The sequence below is a fragment of the Gouania willdenowi genome, chromosome 21 (assembly GCF_900634775.1).
Source record: "Gouania willdenowi chromosome 21, fGouWil2.1, whole genome shotgun sequence".
Lineage (NCBI taxonomy): Eukaryota > Metazoa > Chordata > Actinopteri > Blenniiformes > Gobiesocidae > Gouania > Gouania willdenowi.
This window is the reverse complement of record NC_041064.1, coordinates 23,124,901-23,148,173: the sequence shown is the minus strand read 5'-3', so window position 1 is coordinate 23,148,173 and position 23,273 is coordinate 23,124,901. Positions and strand designations below refer to the sequence as shown.

At 40.4% G+C, this 23,273-nt stretch overlaps 1 protein-coding gene across 1 annotated transcript in view; it reads left to right on the top strand.

Moving 5' to 3' along the window:
* LOC114455509 (beta-galactoside alpha-2,6-sialyltransferase 2-like) overlaps positions 1 to 19,784 on the top strand; it is a 77,138-nt gene extending 57,354 nt beyond the window's left edge. The window contains exons 4-7 of the mRNA XM_028436806.1: positions 1,065 to 1,162; positions 3,990 to 4,091; positions 6,836 to 7,010; positions 19,369 to 19,784. Coding sequence (XP_028292607.1) covers positions 1,065 to 1,162; positions 3,990 to 4,091; positions 6,836 to 7,010; positions 19,369 to 19,616 — 623 coding nt within the window. The 3' untranslated portion in view covers positions 19,617 to 19,784. The remainder of the gene's footprint in view (positions 1 to 1,064; positions 1,163 to 3,989; positions 4,092 to 6,835; positions 7,011 to 19,368) is intronic.
* Positions 19,785 to 23,273: the final 3,489 nt, after the last annotated feature.

The window sequence follows — 23,273 nt, the reverse complement described above, 5'->3', positions numbered from 1 at the left end:
AGATCAAATGAAGATTGACAAACTGTGTCTTTGGAGAAAATATTCCTTCAGCTTTTTGATTGAGTCTCTTATGTAAAGAACCCTATGGACCTAAATTTGTTCATATTATACGTGTGCAATGCATGTGACACTTGATGATGGTGCTTGGATGATCACTAAAATGTCTTATCAATGTCATTGATGCATGTTGGGTGTTTCTTAATTATATAAACTAGTACAGTGCCTGTCGGAAGTATGTATTCACATAATGGGAGCTTAAGTAGAGTTGTCAATTATGGCCAAATGAAAATGTGTTTGAAGGTTGGATGTACAAAGAGGTGTACATAGTTTTGTGTACTTTTTATATCAATATTGTTTAGTTTTTTTGTTTTATTTTACTAATTTAGTATAGTTTTATATTAAGTACTGTGTGTGTGTGTGTGTGTGTGCATGTGTGCGTGTGCGCGTGCGTGCGTGCATGCTCTCTCCTGGTTGCCGTGTGGGACTCTGTCCATCTCTTTCACACTCGCAGGTTGTTGAAATGCGTGTCTCACGACCAATGCGTGAGAATTGAGAGAAAAAAAAACAGACCCGGAAGTACCACGACACGATCAAAATTGGGAGCCGTAATCTCAAAACAATGTTTGTAACACACCTAATTTACTTTTAGCAGTACAGGTTGTAAATTAACAGATTGGTGCGCTAGCGCCCGCTCACACTGAGGTCAGAAGCGGAAGAGGTTTCATATCTGGGTAAACATGAATGTGCTGTCCGGGCTACATAAAATTAAAATAAAAGTTTTGCAACACCAAATAAGTCCAAAATAATGCATGCACACACTCAAATTACATAGAAGCAGTCAAAAAAGTTTCAGGTCGAAAAGACACCGCATCGCGGAGAAATTTGCTCCACACACACACGCAGAACTTCTTTGATTTATTAGAGAGATGACTTCCAAAAACATGCATGACTTTTGTTTGCCCACTAGTTTAAAACTCAGGAGGAACTGTAGATTTTTCAATTCTCAATTTTTTTCTACACAATCATATGCATCAAAGGTTATTTGTATTCTGTTTGCTTTTTAGATTCTCACGATGCAGTTTTACGCTTCAACTCAGCACCCACAAAAAAATACCAGAGAGACGTGGGGAGCAAAACCACCATCCGCCTCATCAACTCGCAGGTAAGACTGAATAGTGCATAATGAGTTATATCAGAGCCTATAGTTAAAGGTGACTATGTTTATAAGATATTATCTTTATCTAAGGTCATTCCACTACAATTGTAAACCATCACTAGTCACAATATGAGTTGATTACTATAATTTTGTAATTGAAATCAATGTATCATGATGCAATGAAGAGCAATAATGCATTCAACAAGATGCCTGTTTCTCTCCATTTAATGAGCTTTTATAACCCACATAACCTCATCTTAAATGTAGTTGCTTTGGTTACATTGATACAAAGTGATCAGATTACTCATCAACTTTGTTTTTTGTATTGTTTTGCATTCACAGCCTGATGCAGCTGTTCTTTTGTTGAGCAAAGGTTTTTCATTTGTGATAAAGTAAGGCTTCTGCTGCAGGTTGTGCTCTAGGTAGCTTAGTTCACTTCTAACACTGATGTGTTTCAGGCTAGTTAAAGATGCAGTCCACAATGTTGGACAGCTAGCAAGATCTCCTCTAAGCTCTATCCCATTTTTTCCGTCAAGGTTCCATCCAAAGCCAGGAGATATATTTCCTTTATTAATTGATCAGTTGATTAGCTGCTGTTAAGAGTAAGGATAACCAAAGAACATAGTGTTTTTAACTCTACGGTGTCCGATGTAATTTCTGGTGCATTGCAGCTGGCGCACTATGGTCACATCTGCATCATTACAACATGGTCGAGTTTTTTGTCTTGGTTTTATAAATTGGTCATTGCACTTATTAGCCGTGGCTCCGGTCAACCAATCATTCCCAATCAGTCTGATCACATTTAATTTTTCAGGTGATTATTAATTGATGAATAATGCAGCCTTACCTTAGCTTTACAAGTCAGGCTTCTCATCGTCACATGCACATTCTTGCTCTGAGTTTTGGACACAGGTGACTAACTGATAAACCAGGCTGGATAAAACAAATGCACCAGCAAGCACATTGTGTGATGCATACATGGCTCAATGACTTGATACCTAAATATTATTTCCAACTGCATTTCTTTTAGTAAAAAAAAAAAATTAAATGCATAAAAAGATACCAAATATGTAGTAACTTAGTACAGTGGGGCAAAAAAGTATTTAGTCGCCAATTACTAAAGTACTCCCACTTAAAAATATGAGAGAGGCCTGTAATTTTCATCATAGATATACCTCAACTATGATTGACAAAATGAGAAAAAAAATATCAAGAAAATCACATTGTAGGATTTTTAATGAATTAATTGGTAAATCCCTTGATAAAATAAGTATTTCATCACCTACAAACAAGCAAGATCTCTGGCTCTCACAGAACCTGTAACTTCTTCTTTAAGAGGCTCCTCTGTCCTCCACTCATTACCTGTATTAATGGCACTTGTTTGAACTCATTATCAGTGTAAGACACCTGTCCACAACCTCAAAGAGTCACACTCCAAACTCCACTATGGCCAAGCCCAGAGCTGTCAAAGGACACCAGAAACAAACTTGTAGACCTGCACCAGGCTGAGAAAAATGAATCTGCAATAGGTAAGTAGCTTGGTGTGAAGAAATCAACTGTGGGAGCAATTATTAGAAAATGGAAGACATACAAGACCAGTGATAATCTCCCTCAATCTGGGGCTCCACACAAGATCTCACCCCGTGGGGTCAAATTGATCACAAGAACGGTGAGCAAAAATCCCAGAACCACACAGGGGGACCTAGTGAATGACCTGCAGAGAGCTGGGACCAAAGTAACAAAGGCTACCATCAGTAACACACTACGCTGCCAGGGACTCAAATCCTGCAGTGCCAGACGTGTCCCCTTGCTTAAGCCAGTACATGTCCGGGCCCATCTGAAATTTGCGAGAGAGCATTTGGGTGATCCAGAAGAGGATTGGGCGAATGTCATGTGGTCAGATGAAACCAAAATAGAACTTTTTGGTAAAAACTCAACTCCAGGATGACTGATCCATGTAAAGGAAAGAATGAATGGGGCCATGAATCGTGACATTTTGAGTGAAAACCTCCTTCCATCAGCAAGGGCATTGAAGATGAAACGTGGCTGGATCTTTCACCACGACAACGATCTCAAACACACCGCCCGGGCAACGAAGGAGTGGCTTCGTAAGAAGCATTTCAAGGCCCTAGAGTGGCCTGGGCAGTCTTCAGATCTCAACCCCATAGAACATTTTTGGGGGGAGTTGAAAGTTTGTGTTGTCTAGCAACAGCTCCAAAACATCACTGCTCTAGAGGAAATCTGCTTGGAGGAATGGGCCAAAATATCAGCAACAGTGTGTGAAAACCTTGTGAAGAGTTACAGAAAATGTTTGACCTCGGTCATTGCCAACAAAGGGTACATTACAAATGAACTTTTGTTATTGGCCTAATTCTTAGTTTCCACCATAATTTGCAATTGAATTCATAAAAAATCCTACTATGGGATTTTGTTTAGTTAAATAATAGTCCTGTATAGGATTTCAAAGTATTTCTATTTACATCATAATATCAATGCAAATCATGCAGTGAAATCCTTTTACGTCATTGACCCATTAACCCCAGGCAGTGGTCACATGAACTCTAACCCAAAAATCAACCAAACATTTTCATTCAAAATACATACAAAAGATAGATTTTGTGATCTTTTTGTGCTGAGCACACTTTGTAAATATGTTCTAAGCAGGTATAGCTACAAGATAAGATAACATATTTTTGCTTAAGTGCTTGTATTTCTAAGAATATTTTCTAACTTAAATCAGATTAGAAGTGACCTCTCCCACTGGTGGCTGGCAGTTCTTTTATCTAATAATATTAAATCACATTTTAAACTTGAATTTGTTTTCCCTTTACAGATATTGACACAATCTCATTTTTCATTTACGACTAACTCTATCTACAAGAATGTAACTCTGGTGGCCTGGGACCCTGCACCTTACAATAGAGACCTACACAAGGTATGTATCATACAGAGTATCCAATACCAATATTCACAATACATTGGTCACTGGGCCGGGTGAACTGGTTCTCACGGGGAGTGAGGGTTGGAGCCTTGTGAACAAGGGGAGCATATGCAGAAAAGAGTGGCACATGCCAAAGTTGGGTGTATCAAGAGTGACATGTGAGTGCTAAAGTGTGTGCTTTGCACCATCTTTGTGTAGGCAAGTTTCTATTGTAATTTATGCTTTTGGTAACACGTAGTGGTGATGCCGGAAAACCGCTAATAATATGGAAATGGAGTAATATGCACATTAGTGAAAAATGACTAGAGATCGACCGATATGGATTTTTGAGGGCCGATGCCGATACCAGTTTTTTTCTTCCATCAGCCTTAGCCGATGACCAATATGGACTGCCGATTTTCTTGAGCTGATATTTGGAGCCGATACTGCTTTTGCTCGCTCAATTTACATCATAAAAATTACACAATGATGATAACAAATGGGACAAGTCTCAATTTTAAAAAAAGGAACATTTATTGAAATTAACAAAGGTGAGGTAGAACGACACCAAGTAAAAAATATTTAACCAATAATAAAAACAGGTGATGTAGAACAAGAACAAGTAAAAAATAGAGTGAGACAATTCATGAAATATTATGAAAGAGAACTGTTTGTCCTTATCCTGAAAATAGCTTTGACAAAAGTTGGCCTGACTAAAGATATATTAAGCCCCAGACATGCCTGTGCATTCACAACAAATGTGCATGTAAGAGCAGCTATTGGAAGCCATCGCGCCGCACTGACCCATTGATCCTGGGTTGGATCAAAACTTCTATCCCATCAAAGTCCAATGGAATACAATTACATTTGTGTTTGTAATGGAACAAATGTTGTATTCTGACTATTACACCAATAGTACATAAGTCTAATATTGTGTTGGTCACTTTTTTACACCCACAAAATAATGCATTCCTTCATTTATTTTAAGGCTTTTCTATCCTCAACTCGATCAATGTGCGTTTGCTTCCTCTGACGCTGTTTCTCAGTCACCTTGATAACCTTAAAGTATAGGTTCTGACCACTTTAAACCTGGAAGACCAAACACAAGTTGCATATTTGAGATGCATATTTTAATCCAGGCCTGTCAAACTCATTTTCACGCAGGGGTCAAACACTATGGGATGTATACACAGTTATACGGCTCCCCTGCCTCATGTCCATCTGTCTCTGCCCACTGTGTGTCTCCTTTGTGCCTTTAACAAACACTCTCATGCAGGCTGGCACGTGTTACCACAGCATGTTTTTGTCTATATTTCATCCTTCACCTATAGCCCCCTCCTCTCCTTCTTTTTCACACTGGTTTAATTGTCATTCAGGGAATGCTCCTTTGCCACGATCAATAAAAACATGAAGTACTCTGATCAGGTTTGTGATAGGAATGGATTCTCCTGCTAAGGGTGGCCTGTTGTCTCAATGATTGAAATAATCAGGCTGATTATCACATCCCTGTCTCGCCTGATTATTATTCTTTCGTTATTGCATATTTACAAGGTCAGCATGAAAGCACTGGTTTATCACACAATTTACACAACAATGTTCCAGACCTTAATATTCCCTCTTCCACTTTGCCTAAAACCTATCAATTTTCACTCTATTGGTAAAGAAGTTTCTGAAATTTACTGAATTGGTGCTTCTTTTCAGTTTGGCTGCTTGAGATTTAATGCTGAACAAAGCCGAATGAGGAAATAATCTTCTTAGTTGAAACTTATATTTGTATTTATATTTATTAAATGAATGGATCCAGTCAATCATGGTAAAGACAATTAAAGGGTCATTACCTATTGATTTTATTCGGAATATCTCCATTTGTTCTAAGAACTCCAACAACATAGTATTTGAGGTTTATTTTCCCAAAGTTGCCTGTTTTGTGGAGTTTTAGCCCTTTAAAACGTCCCTTTAATGACGCTTCTATAAACGGGATGTTTTGGGGCCTTCATCCATATGTGTGAGTGGGCATGTCTGTAGACGCAGACTTAATGCCTTGCAAGGGTTAACAGTGTTCACCAAAGTGATTTTCTTTAGCTAGCCACACAATCTTGTTACTTTTTTAGCAAAAAAAAACAACAACTGTGCATTACAGTAAAACACATGGCTATTGTGATTGTGAGTCCGACAAACACTGCTTCACGGTGTGTGTTTATCACAGCAGCGGAGTCAATGAGCTGCTTCAAACACTCACTGGAGTGTTAAGCTGCTAGGTTAGTTTTTGATCATGTTTGAACTCAGATATATTTTTACTGCATTTTAGTTGAACTAGATTTATATTTCACAAAGTGAAAGTATAGAAATACAGTTGTTTAAGATGGTGTGTTGTTTAATTTATTTATTTTTTTTTAAAAATAATAATTAAATATTTTCAAAAATCTATTTAAATTTTTCAAAAATTTCAGGCAACCCCATGGTTGAAAAACACTGATTTAGTGGCTCCTGAATAGATTTTTTTCTATAGTTTTTATCATTTCCGGTCATCTCACTCCTGGTGTTGGACCAAGACTGACATTTTATTTGTTATTTTCCGCTGTTTCCTTCTCTGAAGTAGCCCCTGTAGTGCCATCGAGTACCCCTATTTGAGAAACACTGCATAGACGAGCTAGATGCTAATTTCATTAGAAGTCTGCAATATATGTACATATAAAAAGAAAATATCAAGATCACAAAATTGCTGTTTTCCTTCCCTCTGTCTCTGTTTATTCGCTCAGTGGTATGCTGCTCCAGACTTCAACCTGTTTGATCCATATGTCAAGCACCGCAAGCTACATCCTGAGCAGCCCTTCTACATCCTCCATCCCAGTTACATATGGCAAGTGTGGGATTTGGTTCAGAGCAACACTGAGGTGAACATCCAGCCAAATCCTACGTCATCTGGCTTCATGGGTGAGTACATGAATAGAATAGAATAGAATAGTCTTTATTGTCATTGTACTCGGTGGTACAGCGAAATTTGAGGGGTGCTCGCATAGAGCTACAGTACACCACAGAACATAAATTAAGAGACAGGAGCGAAAACAAGGGCATTGAGTATGTACAAAGGTAATAAAAAGACAACGCACGACATTTAAAAAGGTAAAAAAAAAGGTGTTTTTTCTCTTAAAATGAGACATAATTGAGTAATTTACAGAAATAAATAACAGTTTATGGTGCTAGGGGGGGGTTGGGGAGATTGTTCGTGAGTGGGTGTGTGTGTGCATATCCATGGGTGTTTGGAGTCCGTATGGCCCAGGGGAAGAAGCTGTTTCTCAGTCTGCTTGTGTGAGACTTTGTTGACCTGTCGCGTCTTCCAGAGGGCAGCAGGTCGAACAGGGGGTGGGCAGGGTGTAAGGGGTCTCCTGTGATGGCCTTGGTTCTCCTGAGGCAGCAGGATGTGGCGATGTTTTCCAGGCTGGGCAGAGGGCAGCCGATGATCTTTTGGGCAGTGTTAATTACCCTCTGCACCGCCTTCCTGTCCTTGGCTGTTGAGCCTGCATACCACACACTCAGACAGTGTGTCAGCACGCTCTCCACAGAGGAGTGATAAAAGGCCAGCAGCAGCTTCGTCTCCAGGTGGTTCTTCCTGAGGACACGCAGGAAGTGTAGCCGCTGCTGAGCCTTTTTGACCAGGGCCCTGATGTTCAATCAATCAATCAATCAATCTTTATTTGTATAGCGCCAAATCATAACCAATGGTATCTCAAGGCACTTTACAGTAGAGCAGTCTTAAGGACGGACTCTTCATTTTATGGATACACACATATGCATATATACAGTGGTATGCAAAAGTTTGGGCACCCTTGTAAATGTTCATGATTTTCCTTAATAAATAATTGGTTGTTTGGATAACAAATTCCAGTTAAATTTATCATATAGGAGACAAACACAGTGATATTTGAGAAGTGAAATAAAGTTTATTCGATTTACAGAAAGTGTGCTAGAATTATTTAAACAGAATTAGGCATGTGCATAAGTTTAGGCGCCCTTGCATCTTATTGATTTTAATACTCTTAGCACTAATTATTGGAACTCAAAATTGTTTTGGTAACCTCAGTGATCCTTGATCTTAGGGTCTGGATTCTGGTGGGAGGTATTTTGGACCATTCTTCTCTGCAGATCATCTCTAGTTCAGTCAGGTTTGATGGTTTCCGAGCATGGACCGCCCGTTTTAAAGCACACCATACATTTTCAATAATATTCAGGTCTGGGGACTGAGACGGCCATTCCAGGATGTTGTACTTGTTCCTCTGCATGAATGCCTTAGTAGATTTTGAGCAGTGTTTAGGATCATTGTCTTGTTGAAAGATCCAGCCCCGGCGCAACTTCAACTTTGTCACTGATTCCTGGACATTCTTCTCCAGAATCTGCTGATATTGAGAGGAATCCATGCGCCCCTCAACTTTAACAAGATTCCCAGTGCCTGCACTGGACACACAGCCCCACAGCATGATGGAACCACCACCAAACTTTACTGTAGGTAGCAAGTGCTTTTCTTGGAATGCTGTGTTCTTTTTCCGCCATGCATAACGCCCCTGGTTATGCCCAAATAACTCTATTTTAGTTTCATCAGTCCACAGCACCTTGTTCCAAAATGAAGCTGGCTTGTCCAAATGTGCTTTAGCATACCTCAAGCGACCCCGTTTGTGGCGTGTGCAGAGAAAAGGCTTTTTCCGCATTACTCTTCCATACAGCATCTCCTTGTGTTAAGTGCGCTGAATAGTGGAACGATGCACAGTGACACCATCTGCAGCAAGCTGATGTTGTAGGTCTTTGGAGCTGGTCTGCGGGTTGACTGTGACTGTTCTCACCATCCTGCGCCGCTGCCTTTCGGAGATCTTTCTTGGTCTTCCACTTCGGGCCTTAACTAGAACTGTGCCTGTGGTCTTCCAATTCCTCACAATGTTCCTCACAGTTGAAACTGAAAGCTTAAATCGCTGGGATAGCTTTTTGTATCCCTCCCCTAAACCATGATGATGAATAATCTTTGTTTTCAGGTCATTTGAGAGGTGTTTTGAGGCTCCCATGTTGCCACTAATCAGAGAAGATGCAAAGAGGAAACACCTAGAATTTTCCTACTTAAATACCCTGACTCATGATTGGATTCACCTGTGTATGGAGATCAAGGATCACTGAGGTTACCAAAACAATTTTGAGTTCCAATAATTAGTGCTAAGAGTATTAAAATCAATAAGATGCAAGGGTGCCTAAACTTATGAACATGCCTAATTCTGTTTAAATAATTCTAGCACACTTTCTGTAAATCGAATAAACTTTATTTCACTTCTCAAATATCACTGTGTTTGTCTCCTATGATAAATTTAACTGGAATTTGTTATCCAAACAACCAATTATTTATTAAGGAAAATCATGAACATTTACAAGGGTGCCCAAACTTTTGCATACCACTGTACGTATATACACATACATATGTATCCCACACCCAACATGAATTCATCATGGCGGCAAGGAAAACCTTCTGTTAAGCAGCAGGAACCTTGTGTGGATCCCATTCCTATGATGAACAGCCATCCACGTTATGCTGTGTTGGGTGTGTGCAGAGAAAAGGGTGGAGACAGAGCCGCTGAGTCTCTGTAACTCCACACTGAGGATCCCACGGACCTGCAAGACAAAAGCCAGAAGGAGTACAGGAGCAAACACACAAGGGAGTAAGCAGACATAGAGGGAGTGTTTGAAAGAGGAATGGGACCCTCTCCGGTCCCTCTCTAACCTAAATGACCTCTCTCTTAACGCCCTCTCCAACCTCTCTCCAACCGAGCATGCCAGACCCCCCCCCCCGGCAGTCTATGCCTATTGCATCTTAATTATGAGCTATGAGCTGGTTCCTAACTAAAAGCTTTATCAAAGAGGAATGTTTTGAGCCTAACCTTAAAGGTAGAGAGGGTGTCTGCCCCCCGAACCGTGGTTGGTAGATGGTTCCAGAGAAGTGGGGCCTGATAACTGAAAGCTCTTCCTCCTATACTACTTTTAGAGATGAATGGAACAACGAGTAGTCCAGCATTTTGAGAGCGTAGTGTTCTGGGGGGATTGTATGGCACTACAAGCTCCTTGAGATAGACTGGTGCCTGTCCATTTAGGGCTTTATAAGTGAGAAGAAGAATCTTGAATTCTATTCTATATTTTATGGGAAGCCAATGCAGAGAGGCTAATACAGGAGTAATGTGATCTCTTCTCCTAGTTTTAGTCAGTACACGTGCTGCAGCATTTTGAACCAGCTGAAGTGTCTTAAGCGACTTGCTCGGGCAGCCTGCTAAAAGAGAATTACAATAATCCAGTCTAGAGGTAACAAAAGCATGGACTAGTTTTTCGGCGTCGCCCTGAGACAGGATAGATCTGATTTTAGCAATGTTACGGAGATGAAAGAAGGCAGTTCTTGAAGTTTGTTTTATGTGAGAGTTGAAGGATAAGTCCTGATCAAATAGAACCCCAAGGTTTCTAACAGTTGTGCTTTGTGCCAGAGTAATGCCATCTAGGGCAGTTAGGCTAGCATAGGTTTCTCTAAGGTGTCGCGGGCCCAGTACAATGACCTCAGTCTTGTCTGAGTTGAGAAGAAGAAAATTTTGGTCCATCCAGGCCCTAATGTCCTTTAGACAGGCCTCAAGTTTAGATAGCTGATTTGTCTCACCTGACTTCATTGATACATACAGTTGGGTATCATCAGCATAGCAGTGGAAGTTAACAGAGTATTTTCTCATAACATTACCAAGGGGGATCATATAGATACAGAAGAGGATTGGACCTAGCACAGAGCCCTGAGGAACCCCGTAGCTTACTTTAGTGTACACAGAAGACTTATTATTCACGTGTACAAACTGGTACCTATCAGATAGGTAGGACTTAAACCAGTTTAGGGCAGTCCCTGTGATTCCAAGTAATTTCTCTAATCTCTCTAGTAGAATATAGTGATCTATAGTGTCAAAAGCTGCACTAAGATCTAATAAAACCAGCACTGAGAGTCGTCCTTCATCTGAAGCCCAGAGTAGATCATTAGTTACTTTAACTAAAGCAGTCTCTGTGCTGTGTTGAGCTCTAAAGCCTGACTGGAAGTCCTCGAACAGGCTGTTGTTTTGAAGAAATTCACAGAGCTGAGCTGCCACAACTTTCTCAAGAATCTTTGAAATAAAAGGAAGATTAGATATAGGCCTGTAGTTTGCTAAAGTGCTGGAATCAAGAGTAGGTTTTTTGAGAAGGGGTTTGATTACAGCTACTTTAAAGGACTGTGGCACGTAGCCTATTGATAGGGATATATTTATTGTCTCCAACAAAGATGGGCAGACTAGGGGAACAACTTCTTTAAACAGCTTAGTTGGGATCGGATCTGAAAGGCAGGTCGATGGTTTGGAGGATGAAATAATAGAGTTAAGTTCCTGAAGTCCTATATGTGTGAAACAGTTTAGGTTAGGCCTATTTACATTTAATGGTACAGCAGGCCCAGGTGAAGGCAGGGAGTGGCTAATTTTATCTCTAATCTTGTGAATTTTATCGTTAAAAAATGTCATAAAGTCCTCACAGCTGAGGGCTAGAGGAATCATGGGCTCAATAGAGCTCTGACTTTGTGTTAGCCTGGCTACAGTGCTGAAAAGGTACCTCGGATTATTTTTATTTTCTTCAATTAGTGAGGAGTAGTATGTAGATCGACTATGTCGTAAGGCTGTCATGTATTTACTATGGCTTTCTTGCCAGAGTATTCGTGACTCCTCTGTTTTATTGGAGCGCCACATTCTCTCTAATTTACGGGTTGTCTGTTTGAGTGTGTGAGTTTCAGAGCTAAACCACGGAGCTTTCCTCTGACGTTTAATAGTTTTTTCCCTCAATGGGGCAATTGAGTCCAAGGTGGATTTTAGTAGACTAGCAGAGCTATCGACAAGCAGATCCAGTTGAGAGGGGTTATAATTAATATCATAGTTATTTATTGGATGGTGCACTGAGTTTAAGGCAGCAGGAATGGCCTCTTTAAATTTAGCCACAGCACTGTTGGATAGATTTCTACTCCTAACTATTTTATTGCACAGTGCGAGATCCTCTAGGATAATGTTAAAAGATATTAAAAAGTGATCTGATAGCAGAGGATTTTCAGGGTAGACTTTTAGTTCATTAATATCAAGGCCATATGTTAGAACAAGATCAAGAGTATGATTTAAACGATGAGTAGCTTCATTAATAGTTTGAAAAAAGCCAACTGAGTCTATTAGGGACATAAAGGCTGAACTCAGGCTATCACTATCTTTGTCCACATGGGTATTAAAATCTCCTACTATCAGTATTTTATCAGAACTGAGGACTAAGTTTGATATAAACTCAGAGAATTCTGATAGAAATTCAGAATAAGGGCCTGGAGGACGGTAAATTATCGCAAATAAGACTGGCTGGCAGGTTTTTGATTCGATATGAGATAAAGTTAGAACCAGGCTTTCAAAGGAAGTGTAACTGGCCTTTGGTTTAGGATAGATTAGGAGAGAGGAATGATAAATAGCTGCTACACCACCTCCACGGCCTATGTCTCGTGGCATATGAGTATTTAAATGACTGGGAGGAGTGGCTTCATTTAAACTAACATAGTCATCTTGATACAGCCATGTTTCAGTTAGACAGAATAAATCAAAGTTATTTTCTGAGATAAGGTCATTTACTAGTAGAGATTTGGATCTCAGTGATCTAATATTTAATAGAGCACATCTAATGGTTTTATGTTTTGGTGTTTCTAGATTTGAGATTTTAATTTTTTTCAGATTTTTATAATTGATAGCTCTTTTATTTGATTTTATGTTAAAATCATTGTGAAATATGGGTCGGGGGACTGACACCGTCTCCATAATGTTGACAGTCCAGGAGTGGTCAGCGGAGATGTGGGTGCCCAGAAACCTGAAGGTGGTGACAGTCTCCACCTGTTCTCCATTTATGAGGAGGGGGGTGTGGTCCTGTCTGATCTTCCTGAAGTCCATGATCAGTTCTTTTGTTTTCTGGATGTTCAGGGTCAGGTTGTTTGCTGAGCACCAGCGTGATAGTTCCTCTACCTCGGCCCTGTACACTGTACGGTTGGTTGGGTGAGCACAGCCATTGCCATAGGCTGGACACCAGCAACGTTCACCCTGTAGAAACGTCCAAAGGTGCATGATGAGGACCAGGTGGCTGCAGCACAGATGTCCTGCAGGGGAACGCCCCTCAAGGCGACCCATGACGCGGCCAAGCCTCTAATAGAATGGCACTTTATGCCCTGAGGCACCGGGATGTTCAGTGCACTATCGGCATACTGAATGACCTCCACTACCCAGTGAGAGAGTCTCTGTTTAGATAGTGTGGTCCCCCTTCTACAGTTCTACATTTTGCGTATTTAGTAGACATTAATGTCAGAGTTACTGGCCTCTAAGGATGAACGCTGGCTATTACAATTGAATTTTGCTATTGGCTGAGATAGATTCTGGTGACCATCGCGTGTCGGTCGCTGTTGGCCCCGCCCCTCCTATAAAAGCTTAAAGGAGGGAGGTGCGTTTCCTCCAATCACAGTCCTCGGTGAGCATTGATTGACAGTTTTAATGTGGAAGTCTAATGCTCAATGCATTCCTGCGGTTTTTGGTTCTGTGCTTTGATAAAGAGCAGATTCTGGTCTAATCAGAGGGTTCATCAAGTTTTGTGTGTATGTACAGACACATGGTGTGTGTATCCACGTCTGTCTCTGCGTGTGCGTGAACATGTTGTGTGTGTCTTTGTGTGTATGTGAGGCCGAGGTGTTCTGAGGCTCATGGGTGGAAGTGGAGCAGGGACTGTGTTTGAGGAATATAGGGTCTGTGGAGCTGTGTGTTTATGCTTGTGAGCTGTGTATTATGTATAGCAGTTAAGCAGGCAGCGGTCTGTCACTGTCTGAGTGGGCGTGTCTTACTGTATCAGGAGTGACGCCCATAATCAGAGCATTTTTTGAATTTCCCCCCTAGTGGCAGGTCAGCATGCCTGAAATAAGGGACATAGAACTGTGGTGGACTGTGGGAGGAGTTGTTTTGTGTGGTTGTGGCATACAGTGATTCACAGTGACACTACACTTTCAATTAGGCAGTTTGTTGGGAAAAGAGCAATGTTGGCAGCTTTGTAAATACATTGGTGGTACTGTATTTACAAAGAAAAAAGATTGGAAAAAAGATTAGGTATTTGCGGGGTCCACACGATCATGAAATTTGTGGAAAAGTTATGGAATTTTAAAAAACAATTTTCCAGTCTTGAAAAGTCATGGAATAATTTAACTGTTTTGGAATAGCTTTGGGAATACAGTATAGCCTATTTTATTTTAAAGTTTAAAATATATTGACCTTAAAGATGTTAAGCATTATCTCAAAGTGAAAGAGCTGCATACTGGCAGCATCATCAACTACCTGGTTCCTGTTCCAAAGACGCCACGTCCCAGCGGCTCCAAGCATTACAGACCGGTTGCGTTGACCTCCCAAAACATGAAGACCCTGGAGAAACTTATCCTGGTGCAGCTCCGACCGTCTATTAGACCACACCTGGACTCATTACAGTTTGCCTACCAGCCCAAGGTTGAAGTTCAGGACGCCATCACCTTCCTGCTCAACCGTGTCTACTCTCACCTGGACAAGCCGGCGAGCACTGTGAGAGTCATGTTCTTTGACTTTTCCAGTGCTTTTAACGCCATCCGTCCGACTCTACTGGGTGAGAAGCTGACAGAGATGCAGGTTGACTAATCCATTGTTTCCTGGATTGTGGACTACTTAATTGGCAGACCACAGTAAGTTCGCCTGCGACGCTGTGTGTCTGACAAAGTGGTCAGCAACACCGGGGCCCCTCAAGGGACTGTACTCTCTCCCTTCCTCTTCACCACCTACACCACGGACTTCAGCTACTGCACTGACACCTGTAATCTCCAGAAGTTCTCGGACGACTAGGCAGTGGTTGGATGTATCAGGGAGGGGGACGAGGTGGAGTACAGGGCTGCTGTGGACAGCTTTGTCACATGGAGTGAGCGGAACCATCTACAGCTCAATGTGACAAAGACTAAGGAGCTGATTGTGGACCTGAGGAGAACCAAGAGGCCAGTCAGCCCTGTTTCAATCCAGGGGGTCAGTGTGGACATTGTGGAGGAGTACAAATACCTGGGAGTGGTGATTGACAATAAACTGGACTGGGGGAGGAACACTGACTCCCTCTACAGGAAGGGCCAAAGCCGCCTCTATTTTCTGAGACGGCTGAGGTCCTTCAACATCTGCAGGAAAATGCTGAGGATGTTTTATGAGTCAGTGGTGGCGAGTGCGATCCTCTACGCTGTTGTTTGCTGGGGGAGCAGACTGAGGGTCGCACACACCAACAGACTCATTCGCAATGCCAGTGACGTTGTGGGGATTAAAATGGACTCTGACAGTGGTGACAGAGAGGAGGAGCCTGTCCAAGGTGAAGCCCATCTTGGTCAATGAGTCCCACCCACTCCATGATGTGCTGGTCAGTCACAGAAGCACCTTCAGCACCAGGCTGATCCAACCACGGTGCTCCACAGAACGCCACAGGAAATCATTCCTGCCTGTGGTGATCAAACTGTATAATTCATCACTGTAACGTCACAGCTTGATTGTTGTACATATCTAAATCATATTTGTATATTTGTATTATCTTTGTAAATATCTGAATCATATTGGTATATATATTATTATTATTATTATTATTATTATTATTATTATTATTATTATTATTATTATTATTATCTCTTAATTTCCACTACTGCAATGTGTGTTTCTGATCCCTATTTTTAACAGTCTTTTACTTAATTATACACTTATTTATTGTTTACTGTATTATTTCTTTTGTCTTTGTTAATGTTTTTATTATTTTATTTGTGATGTGTTCTGTGGCTGTAACAAAAGCAATTTCCCCCTGGGATTAATAAAGGAATTCTGATTCTGAATCATGAAAGCTCACAAATTCACTCTCCAGGTAAGTTAGTTTCCACGCTGCTGAGATGAGCCTGGGCGCATTAGTGGTCGGAATGGTATGACAAACTTTTTTTATATGTATATGTGTGGGAGCATTTCAAGAACAGCAAGATCTGCAAACTTGAAGCGCTTTCATACTAGGGTTGTCCCGATCCGATATTCATATCGGATATAAGTCCGATATCAGCCATAAAATGAATATCAAATTTTATCGGACTGCATCTAAAATCACCGATAAAATTTTCCGCTCCAGTGCTTTTATCCATATGTGACTGTGGTTCACACTCCAACAAAGTAACCTACTGTTGCTGAAAATTGTTCTCTGAGTAACATCACTTGATCAAGCTTTTTCTAACATTCCACACTACAAAATAAGTAATAAATGTTAGTATGATTCGTGTTGATATCGTATCGGATCAATATCGGTATCGGCCGATATGCAAGGTGGCAATATCAGTATCATATTGGAAGTGAAAATGTTATATCAGGACATCCCTAGTTCATACCAATGAATCCTGGAGCGCTTTAAACGCTGTAGGATTAGTTTTGTGTGTGTGTGTGTGTGTGTGTGTGTGTGTGTGTGTGTGTGTGTGTGTGTGTGTGTGTGTGTGTGTGTGTGTGTGTGTGTGTGTGTGTGTGTGTGTGTGTGTGTGTGTGTGTGTGTGTGTGTGTGTGTGTGTGTGTGTGTGTGTGTGTGTGTGTGTGTGTGTGTTGTGTGCGCGTGGCACAAACTAAAGACAACGATGAGTACCAGTCCGCCTCCCGTGTTTGATTACTTGTTCTTGTGGAAGTTTGTTGTTTTTGGAAGAAAAGTCCATGCAAGAAGCAACTTTAGCTGCTGCGGGTGGAGGAGGTGGATTCTCCGCTTTGGACAGCAAACAACTAAATGGTTTTATGGATTTATGTCACTGGCCGTGACGCAGAGCCTTTTGATTTACCTGCAGAGCTTTGTGTGCGCGTGCACAAGTGTTTGCGTGTGTGCGCACCATGAGTGTTTGTGTATACTCGCACCACGAGTGTTTGTGTGTGCTTGCAGTGTTTGTGTGTGCGTGCAGTGTTTGTGTGCGAACGAGTGTTTGTGTGTACGTGCACAAGTATTATTGTGCGTGCGCGAACAAGTCCCAACAAAGCTTCCACTGTCTTCGGAAAAGGGAAAGTGGATTAATAAGTCGATTGCAACATTTATTGGTAAGGATTTACGTCCTTACTCGGTCGTGGAAAATCAGGGCTTTGGTTCGCTGCTGCATGCTTTGGAGCCTAGATATACCATCCCTTCTCGACAGTACTTTATTTATACGGCCATCCTGAAGCTTTACAACCAACCAAAACAGAAGTCATAGCATCGCTCCAGAAAGCTGGTAGGATAGCAGTGACAGTGATGTGTGGACATCTTATAACAGCGCACTTTATCTCTAATGACTGGAAGCTAATGTCATGTCATTTTTTTTTTTTTTTTTTTAATTGAAGTTATGTTACAAGAAAGGCTGTTACTACCTTTGTTTCAAAAACTTGTACATTTTCAGTTCACATACTTTTTCCATTAGTGTAATAAAGGATAATGAATGGTAATGTATCTCCTTTTGTCTAACGACATACAATATATATATTTTATACAGTGCGTGGACACAGTGAATACAACAGATATTTTGTGAATCAAACATGCATCAAAATACATTAATAATCGATTTAGAATCGAATCGAAGCCCCTTGAATTGTAATCGAATCGAATCGTGAAGTGCCTAAAGATTTGCACCCCTATTTGTTTGCCTCATCCAGTAATATTGGCTGTAACGGTATAAGAACATCATGAACAAGTACCAACATAAGAACAATTCTGCATGTTATATAAGAAAACTCATTGAACTTTAGGTTAGCAACATATCAGTGTTTGAACGCCCCACAGCAGACAAGCTCTTATTCTTCATAGAATATTTATTTCTTTTTTCTCAGCGAGCTTTGAAGTCCTGCTGAGCACTGACAAGTGTTTGCATGAGAATGAACTGCTGTAAGTGCAATCTTTAGTGATTTAGCTCTTGTTAAAATAATAGATACTGTATTATGTGAATGATTCCTTACTTCTGTATATGTGCAACATCTTTTGTGGAATTGAATTACTGACCCAGTTTGTATTTTTTAGTAAAATAAGTAAAAGTTTTGGAAATATTGACAACATGCCATAATACAAATTGTGTAACATTGCTGCATTTGTTGAAAAAAAGATAGAAAGATAGATGGATAGATAGCCTTTATTGTTATTGTACAAGACGAGTCATATGCTGCTTTCACACCGGATGCATCACGAAATGTCCGTATGTTCAGATTACATACAAAGTCAATAGATAGATTTCGCATCTGGGACACATCTTTCAAGTGCGTTGCCCGTTCGAGCGTGCTCCCAATGTTACGCATATCGGCACATTCGCATAAGTTGAAAATATTGAACTCCTGCGACTGTTTTGCATGATGAAAGCCAGTCAGAGTCTTTGTGACGATGACGTCAGGCCGTCAACACGGACACCGGTCTGTTCACCCATTCAACCATGGAGTAGAAGCTGTGTGTGACCACCTGGAGCTGTATGACTCGGCCTTTATAACCGGACGAGGAAGGATTTGGCGTGGAGGAGAATCAGTGAGGAGGTGGTAGTAGCAGGTAAAAGTTCTCTCTGTAGTTTTCAGCTTTGAAAGTCGACACTGAGCTAGGATAGCATTAGCCGCTAATCACACCGGCTTTTTTCACTGGTGGTTTATGTTTATGAGAGGAGACAAAGGAGCACAGCTTCTTGCTTCAGCAGGCAGTGAAACTCACCAAGTTGGATGTGTCACTGGTGGGTGGGGAATGGAGACATTTTTTGATCCTGCGGTACATTTTGTGCGGCAGATGCATTCGGTGTGAACGCAGCAATACAACAATCATCACCTTCTTCTTCTTTCTTGGTCATTGGCGTGTTGCAACCAAGATGAATAGGTGCATATTGCCACCTACTGTACATGCTTTATTTCATTAGTTTGAAGCTCTTCAGGTGCTGCATTAAGAAACATCCGCAGACAACTATAACAAGCAAGTCTCTTTATCCACCCATCAATTTTCTGAGCCGCTTGTTCCTTTTTTCAGGGTCGCAGGGTTTTGTCTCTTTAATTGACTGCAGATGATTAGACTCAAAGCAAGGCGCACAGACACCACCGAGGAGCGTATTTACTGGGCCAGAGACCCGCACACAAACCGTCCCTGATACACCACAAAAGTTTAATATTTTATGTGAAAAACGAGGCCCCTGTTAACATAAAATGTCCTAATTGTGTCTCTGCTCACATTACAGGAATCATCCTGATGATGGCGCTCTGTGAGCAGGTTCATGTGTACGAATACATTCCCTCCACGAGGCAGACGAGCCTTTGCCACTACCATGAGAACTTTCACGACGTTGCATGTACACTGGGCAGCTACCATCCTCTCGTCTTTGAGAAGAGCCTGATCCAGTTGATCAACACGGGCCTGGAGAGCGACCTTCGGATGAAAGGACGTGCCACTCTGCCGGGCTTCAGCACCGTTAACTGTGACTTCTGAGACATGAAATCCAAAAACTCAGGCCTTTTCCGGTTGACCAAGGGAGAGGTGCAATAAAGCCCCTGCAAAGCAGGAGGCTGAAGTATCAAATTAGACCCTGAAGAAGATAAGCCATAGCCCTCCAGGGAGGGATCAACATGGAGGTTTATGAGAGAGCTTGTCTTTAATCAAAGAATGAATAAATATAGTTTACTTGACTAGAGACTGGTAGTAGGAAGAGTCTCTGAAGAAGAAACTGTGCTTTAGCTGAGCCACCCAAGCTGTGGGGGAAGCAACACAACGGGAACAGGTGATTTTTAATTAATGGAGTGTGTTTTGATTGGGTCAAATCTCAGTTCTTTTGCAGTAGTGAAGATAACTCCACTGTTTGTAGTGGTAAGAATCTTTTTAGTATTTTGTACTGGTTTAAAGGGTTGTAAATAATCGATTAACTTACGCTGAATGTCTGAAATATAACATACAGTCTTACCAAGTTTACGTGTGTCGGGGAGCAAAGGAATGTGCACTGCAGAGAATGGATTTAGTCCATTTTGATTTCATTACTGCAAAATCTAATCGCATTGGTGTCTTTTGTCAGGGGTTAGTTTCACTATTGATTCTATTAAAGCTCATTCCTCTCCTGTGTACACAAACCTACAACCAGTTTATTGCCACCTGTTGACGTGTTTGATTGGGTCCAGTCAGCTCAAAGGAAATGGGGTACTTGGAACAGATGTAACTTATTTTTCCCAGGGTTAGGGTTAGGGTTAGGATATATACTAACAGTGCGTAAGACAGCTTTTACTCTTTGAAACCATGCACACTAATTTGGAACATTTATGACTAAAAATATACAATAAAAACATCTCATAAATCATAAAATCAGGACAAGAGTCTCTAAGACAAAAGAATGACAGATCTCTTTGGACTTTTGCAACGCTTGTTGTGACCCAGATTTGAACCAGCAGTCATAGGTGGCCACTTAATGGATTAACTGATAATAATTGTGCTGTCTTCCAACTAGATCCCCTTAGGTTCAGTATTTGTCCCCATAAATCATGTTAAATGAGGCTTTTGAAGTGTCTGCCTCAAATAATTGAATAAGAATATTGCTTCTAAAAGCCTAGTTTGGATTTTTTTCACACATTTCTACTGCTACTGCTTTGGGAGGACAAAAATGTATGTATTTGCATGTATTTAGGACATGCATATTAAATTTGTAAATTCTTAACAAAAAAGCTAATTTATATTGTTTTTGGTTGGTTTTTAAAAGCCACAGAAGACTAAAATATCATTTTGGGTGTACAGTCTATTTTTATCGGCAGCTCATGAACCACCAGCCTCCTTCTGTCTGATGTTTAGGTAAATCTTTACTGAATGTAATGGAACCCCCTCAATAGAATTGGTGCGCTCATGGGCGGCTCTTTGTAATTATGTAACATCCTCACCACTGCAAGCGTCTGATATTTTCTGAATCCTCTCATATCAGTCAGAAGCTTTGTGCAGCTCAGAGAGGCAGATGGTTTGAAAATGAGGAATTTGGGCCGGAAACCAGATTTCCTTTGTCTCCACATGGGATGATTTCTTCTGTTTACATGTCATCTGTGCCACAAACTGAACAGGTACAATGTGAATCCTTTTTTTGCTGCAGAAACATTGCCTAAAATTTGATTGGTTTCATTAATAATAGCCTACATCAGAAATACTGACTTTTGGCCAATGAAACACATTATTTGATTGTGTCTGATGCAGGGTTGGGGTAAATTATATTTTTCAATTACAATTATGTTGTAAATTTTTCATGTTCAATTATAATTATAGTGACCCTGCATTTTTTCCATTTCCAATTAAAATTACAATTATCATTTCCCCCTGAAAGTAACGTACAATTACATTCTTAATTACTAAAGTTCAATTTAAATGAATCACAATTACCAACCTGAAATAATTAACCCCAAAAAACGTATCCTTCTCGTGTTAGCTTTCTGTTAGCATCTCTAACGATAATAGGTCAGTCTGACCCATGTCTTAAATCAGCTGTAAAATACACTATAAAATATGATCTAATTTGTTTTTCATCTCTTGGTTACGATGTTAGGCTTCCTAATCAATGAAAATATTGGTATTCATATTTTTGATGTGGTCATCTGAGCCTTTTTGTCAAAAAGTGTAAAATTATTTGCAAGAGAAGTGTTAGGTAGTGGGAAAAAACACATTAAAAAAAATTAGGCATGTGTGAGCCATAGAACTGTAACATGGTTCCCCAGGTTTGCGCTTAATTCAATTGTAATTGACAGTTTTTAAAGAATTTCCATTCCAATTACAGTTACAAAGTCAATCATTTGAACCCAATTACAATTCAAGTACGATTACAACAACAATAGATTTTTTTCTATTAGAATTGCAATTATAATTACATCAAAATTGATATAATTATATTTTCATGCTCAAAAATACTTGAATATATGATTGATCTCTTCTTTAAATCGTATCTTTTGGAGCACATAAGACATGCAGGATTTTTGTCCTCCAGGTTCTGGAGTTCACCCTGTGTAGATAATGTTTGTAATCTGTGTCTCCATTAAACCATTTCTTAAATATTCTGAACCATCGTTGATCAAATGTACAAGCACTGCTGTTAATTACTGAGCATTTGAATCAGTTTTCTTGAGCTTAATTTAATGCTTCCACTTTGTTCAAGTGATCGTTGCATCAGTGATATTTTCCTCAAACTTCTAATGCAGAATGTGGGTGTATGCAGATTGAATAACCAGAGGCCGATGAATAATTCATTGAACGGCAGCGATACACGACAGAGGTAATTCACCACATTAATGTGAAATTGTGTTTATTGCTGTGAAAGCATTTCTCCCCCATGACGAGATATTGACGATGCAGTAATGAGCAACGATAAAGGATCTCTGCTGGAGACGCAGTGATGAACACTCATGTTTGTAATAGTTTTATGGCCTTGCCGACTCTGACAATTTGCCTTGAACACATGTTGTGCAGACAAACAGGTCTAAGGTTTTATTTCCTGAAAAGACGTAGGGCCTCGTCTCCATGTATCCTGATATTTTTGACCCCCAACACTCGGAGAACGTGTTTTGGCAGAGGTTGACTCGATTAGGTGCAAACATCACCTCCTATTATAAGTTTACCTCTATGATAGAAGGAGAGATTATGTGTTTGAACTGATCAGTGAAATGTTATAATCACCTCTGAATAAAGGGCACGGCCAACATTAGCAATTCATATTTACACAATTAAAATGTGATTATTTTGTTCAATAATTTCATCAAATATTTAGTTTTTGCTGTTTACGGAATGGGTTTATAAGTTGTTTTCTGTGATAAAATATGTAATAAATCCATGTTTTATAAAATATCTGGATACGTGTGAGCGAGGCCAGAGTAAAGCCAGTATAGGTAGTAAATAATATAGCAATGTTTTAATGCTGAACAGGTTTCAGTGTTCTGTTTAAAACAATGAAGGTTTTCAGCTGTAAAGTGGGTTTACATTTCTGTGTTTTTGTGGTCTGTGATTGTAGCACAGTGAGTGTGCAAAGTAACATCCAGTCCCCCAGCATTCCTGTCAGAACAAGGTCCCAGTCTTGAACTGTCAGAACTGCCAGTCGACGCTATTGTCGTTATAATGTTATGTCAAGGCCTTTGTGCT